The 5,652-nt window shown below is 44.8% G+C and overlaps 1 protein-coding gene across 1 annotated transcript; it reads left to right on the top strand.

Moving 5' to 3' along the window:
• Positions 1 to 300: 300 nt before the first annotated feature.
• On the top strand, positions 301 to 735 carry LOC133886490 (uncharacterized). Its single transcript, XM_062326178.1, has one exon. The coding sequence runs from the start codon at positions 301 to 303 to the stop codon at positions 733 to 735; it is 435 nt and encodes a 144-aa protein (XP_062182162.1).
• The last annotated feature ends 4,917 nt before the right edge of the window (positions 736 to 5,652 follow it).

Below are 5,652 nucleotides of genomic sequence, written 5' to 3'. Positions count from 1 at the left end.
TTCTCACCATCCCTGGCAACATCACTGAAAAAGCATCAGAGAAGGAGCGCGCGGATTCTGAAGAGATGGCTTAGGAGAAGCTGGTACCAGGAGCCGAAGGGAGGTGGAGACTTGGAAGGCATATTTGTAGGCCTAGCGCCCGGGTGTTTGGGTCGGATTGGGCCAACTAAGAGAAGGCCTTGCAATAGGTTAGGCCGGACCACGGCTGGTTCTTTATTTCTCAGATAAGTATGTATCTTCTTCTTGCTGGAGAAGGCAACGGAGAACAGAACCAGAACCTCATCGGAGGGGAGAACGAGCATGGCTCATCGCCGTGTCTCAGGATTATCCAGATACTATCCATCTAGTATAGTGGGTGGTAACATGAGATCGCCCGAGTACGTGGACCGGCCCATGCTGGGTGCCATCTCGTCGTGCTGCAATGTCACTGGCGTGCTCATCGACATCCACGTCGTTGCATGCCTCCTCCACCAGCATGGCGTTTTCGCTTGCTTCGACTTCGCTGCTAGCAGGCCCTACATGGAGATCGACATGAGGTCTGGCAAGACAGACGGCTACGATGCAGTCTTTTTCAGCCTGCACAAGTTCGTCAGTGGACCAGGCATGCCGGGGATCCTACTCCTGAACCAGACGTTGTACCACCTCATCGGGATGCCATCGATTGTGCAGAAGGTGCACGTGTCACTGGCCTTGTGGGTCAAGAAGCACATCAGCCGTGACGTCATCGCGTTCTAGGATTGCGTCTACACTGAGACGTTGCCGAGCTGCTCAAGTCCACCATCGAGCACCTGCACGCCGGTGAGCAGAGCATCCAAGTCCCATGGGATACTGGCGGTGCGATGATGGCGGCTTGGGTTCAAGCTGCATTTCAAGGGAAGGACAATGTTAGGTACTGGCTGGCTGGACACTGGGTACAAAGGGCCATCAGACAGAGGAGACTGGGGATAAAAGATAGAAACAGAACATGGAACTGGCCTCTCTTCCCGTCCCCTCCTCTTTACTATTCTTCTTCTACCTCATGACTTCATCAAATCGATGGCACAATGCGTCTGGTTCATCCAACACTCACGGGCCACGATTGTTTCGTGTCATTCCACTCCCGGATTTTCCGCATTTCACCCGCAACCCTCATTCGTGTTTCGCTCCCGTTATCGTTCCCGTTACCATGAAGACAAGCACCTCGATTCCCCACGTCTCCCCTCCCCTAATCCCCTCCCCAAGCCGCTATCTCCAACCTCCCACCGCGCCACCTCCACCTCCTCCCCTTTGTGATGCCGCCCACCGGTCCACACTCTCCACTGCCCCAGTCTGCCGCCCGTCGGTCCGCCCTCTCCACTGCCCCAGTCCACTGCCTCCGCGTTGCCGTCTCGATTCGCCACCTCTAAGCCGTCGCACGAGCTGGACCTCAGGGCGAGCAGGACGGCACCACCGACTTCGTCTTCCACCTCGCCGGTGACACATTTTGAAAAGGTAAATTTCTCATAGCGACGATCACGGTCCCCTTGACCAGCGAGTTCCTCGTTGTACGACAGTTGTCCCCACCATCCCCTCTAGCCCCACCCGAGGAGGAGTACCGGTGCTACGTCTACTTTGACCTCTACGACCTCCCATCCGCGCCCCTCGCGCCCCTCACGGGGGAGCTCTAGTCGGAGGTGGCCCTTCGCGGCATAGACTCCGTCGTCGGTCGCCTCGATCTCTCGCGCCTCGATGTGTTCGCCATGCTCGATCAGGTGACTAACCCATTATCCAAGTCGATTTTGCGCTTTGCTGCAGTTTTGCTCGTCGTAACTAGAGTTGCTTAGTAGTTGCCTTCAATTTTCAAAGTGACTCTTCGATTCCTAAGGTGATTTCGGGGATGGTAGCTATGTTAGCCTCGATTTTGACAAATCTAACTATTCTAAATTATGGCTTCTCGTTAGATTTTTGATCAATTTGGCTTACCGGATGGAATGCCTGGGGATTGGAGGCTCATGAAGTATGTGGAGGAAGCAGAATTCGGCCCGGACGCTGGTGTTAACACCATGTTCATCATCGGGTCACTGGAGTCAAAAATCGACACTTTACAAGGTTCAATGCTTACTTTCTTAGTGTTCGTCTCCGAGGAATTTGCTTAACCATCATGGGTTTGCAAATGGAAGATTTGTGTAAATGGATGTCTAAGGAGAGTGCATTGGGGTTGCTTTCTGAAGCGAAGCCCTGTAGTGATCGCATAGGGCCGTACACATATATCGGACTTCTAAAGTCAGAGCTGACATCAAACTGCACAGCTGTCCCTGCATTGCCCTCCCAGGCATCTACGATTTTGCTTGATGCAATTCATTTCTAGAGATACCTAGCGTGCATTCATGCCAAATCGCTTCCCTTTACTGAAATGTGTTGTTTAATAGGATCACCCTCCTGGAATAGCACTTGTACCGATGAAGAGTAAGACATTACAGTCTTTTTGGACAACTAATCTTGTTGTGGTACGAGCAACCAATGGTGCTGGTGGATTGAAATGTTCTAATTTTGTTGCTTCTGGGGATGCTCTACTAATACATCTTGGATGCTCCTCTCAGGTTCATGCAGAGGTAAGAGCAATTTTATCAAATTCTATTGTTGAAAATCAATGTATAATTCTACGTGAAGTACCTTTAGCTTCATCATCTTGTTAAATGCATTTGCCACCTTGGACTTGTTTGTTTCAATTATTCTTGTGTTCTGTTGTAGATTTTCAAAGGAGTGTCTTCTTCGTATCTTATTCATTTGCTTTAGCTCCTTGTACATTGCACCATATTACTGACATCATCTTCTTCATGTGTACCCTTAATTGTACAAGGCATCAAACTTGCCCGTGGCTTCATGACGAAAGCGCTTGTGCCTGCCTATTTCTATATTATTATAGTAGAATCACCAAGGACTTCAAAAGGATAACACTCGGGCCAAAACCATTATGGAACATCTTGTGAGAAATTTACCTTTTCAAAATGTGTGGGTTCCAAAAAATTCCTATGCACATGCCCTAATTCAGATTTTGGAGATATAATGTGCAAATCCATCCTTTGTATCAGAGGTTGCTGATGAATTTTATAAATATGACATTCCATGGATTTCTAATTAGACATTGTTTCCCTTTTACCCAGAGGTACATGCCAAATCTGATTAGACATTGTTTCCCTTTTACCTAGCGGTACATGCCAAATCTACGCACTTTGTTTTTTATTTTTATGCAGTCAATTTTTGTTTGTTGAGCAATCAAATGTCTTCATGCATCTCTGATTAGATGCAAATTTTACCCATTATGGTCACAATCATGTTTGATTCTTATCATTCTATCTAAATGAATACATTCCATTATTTTGTTTTGACATACGAGTTCACTCGATGCAGACATTAGTTCGTTGTTTCTGAACTATAATTTATTTGTTGTTCCATCAATTGAATATTTTGTTGTTTTGCCCATCCTTGCAATGGCCTCAGCCATCTCTCTCTTTCTGACTGTGTGCTAACTTCATTTCTGTCATTTTTTCACCTATTTTGTGATGCAAATGTTGGCATAACAATCTTCTAAAAATGAGGACCAATGCTGAATCCTTCTCATGTGGCTCCTCTCAGTTTCAATTCCTATACCTCGGAGTTCGTCATGTTGCCGCACATTTCAATTTTTCTATGATAACTTGATGTGCATTGGTGACCTGCAAGCTCAACTTTTGGTCATTTTTTCCAACGATTCAAATACAGACTTAGGTCCTGACCATTGATGAAACTTAAAAATGAATAACCACAACACTTGGAGACAAATATTGAAGATAAAACAGAAGTAGAATCATAGGAAACAAATATTGTTTGCCTCTGGAGTTCTGAATTGGATATGAGTTGGATTAGCGGGTTTCTTAAATTATCATTTATTTCATGAATCTGTTCAATAGTCCCCCTTTCAAACGTTCTTTCTTAGGAAAGTGTTGGACTTTATTACTTGCTGGCAAATGGAGGACCATTGCTTAAGCTGTCTATAGGATTTCTTTTATATAAAATATTGTAAAACATGAACTCACATGACAGCCGTTGTGTTGAAACTTGAGGTTAATATCCTGCATTCATGCTTACATTTTAAGTGGCCTAATTCCTAAGTAGCCATGCTATCCAAAACCTTCAGATTACATTGTTGTTTAGTTCTTGCATTGTTCTTCTTTAAATTGCTCGAAGTGCAACTGGCAGCTTGGAGGAGACCATCCCTCTTAGTCCAATGAAGGCATCAACGGATGCGGATTTGGTGGAGCGCCACAAGCTATTGGACTCCGATTCATCGTCGAACGCCCAAAATGGCTGGGTTCTAAAAGGGTAAGGACCTTGCTCTTGTGTGTTGTAGCTCGCTCAATAGAGTAGACTGACAAAACTAGAGTAGACTTGATCATGTGTGGTAGTTGCTAACTATTGTGATGATATGAACTTGTGGTAGGATGGATCAGGCATATAGACTAGTAATTAGAATGGGTCCGTACATGTCAAGGGAGGATAATGGTAGTGTTCAGTACAACAAAGCCAAGGTGATCAATGAGGTAGTAGACAACGATGAAGTTTCTTTGGTAGTAATTGCTGACTTGTTGAGGGAGAAGTTAAAATGGGGCAGTAAGCAATATCTATCTTGTTTCTTTTGGGACAAATGCATTGTCGTCGTGAGGGCCTTTGTGGCGGCGGACATGGGAGGGAAGCGGTGCAGGAGGGACTTCGTGTTCGAGATGGCGGATAACGAGGGCGCCACCGCGGTCTAGGGCGAGAGGCTAGGACGTTACCTGGACTCGTTCGGTATGTGCGGTAGTGTCTTCCTCCTGGTATCTCTACCGTGTTGATCACTACACAACCAGTTGGCGTAGATCCTTCAATTCTTTAATCTTGATTGCTGCTTCAGCCTGGAAGGAAATTACTCCTCCGTTGTTATCCTCTTTTTTACCAACTGTTTACTCTACTTAATGCGAGATCAACGCCAACTAATCAAGTTTGTGATGAACATGTCACCTCTGTCATAGGTCGACCAAAGAGATTGTTCATCTTTGTCAACCCTTTCAGTGGCAAGAAATGCGCGAAGAAGATCTATGAGATGGAAATCATACCCCTGTTTGAGGCTGCCGGTGTCAACGTCACAATGCATCGCAACGCAAATGTGCATTGTTCTCCATGATTTCTTAGTGATTTTTTTTAAAGACCTGGAACATTACCAGCTTATGTTAAGGTGCGTGAAGAGAAGCAATTACATGCATCAACGTCGCAAAGTTACGGTGCAAGCAAGACTAATAGTAGAGAACTACTCACAAGAGACTGCACAACTAAGAAAACTAGAGAAGAGAACACAAGCTGATTACTCACAAAGGATATAGACAACATTCCTGAAGTTATATAGGAATTTCTTAAACACGTCAGGATTTAGATGGTTTCGAAATATACAAAAGTTGCGATGTTATTTTACGCACGTGGCTATGTATTCAACAATATAATAACTCTATGTATCATTTCTTTTTTACGTGAATCTTAAATCTATCTCATTCTATGCTTGATTATCAAAACATATATTGTCTTTTAGTTGTTTTACTTGCATTCCTAAATGTCGTCTTAGCGTTAGCACGGGTATTATACTAGTTTTTTTGGTGGTCCAAAACTAACTCCTTTTAACTAGAA

The sequence above is a fragment of the Phragmites australis genome, chromosome 12 (genome assembly GCF_958298935.1).
Source record: "Phragmites australis chromosome 12, lpPhrAust1.1, whole genome shotgun sequence".
NCBI classification, from domain to species: Eukaryota; Viridiplantae; Streptophyta; class Magnoliopsida; order Poales; family Poaceae; genus Phragmites; species Phragmites australis.
This window is presented reverse-complemented; position numbering and strand designations above follow the sequence as displayed.

Bases quoted from the DNA above. Each gene is read 5' to 3' on its own strand.
- LOC133886490 (XM_062326178.1), top strand. From the start codon at position 301: ATGGCTCATCGCCGTGTCTCAGGATTATCCAGATACTATCCATCTAGT.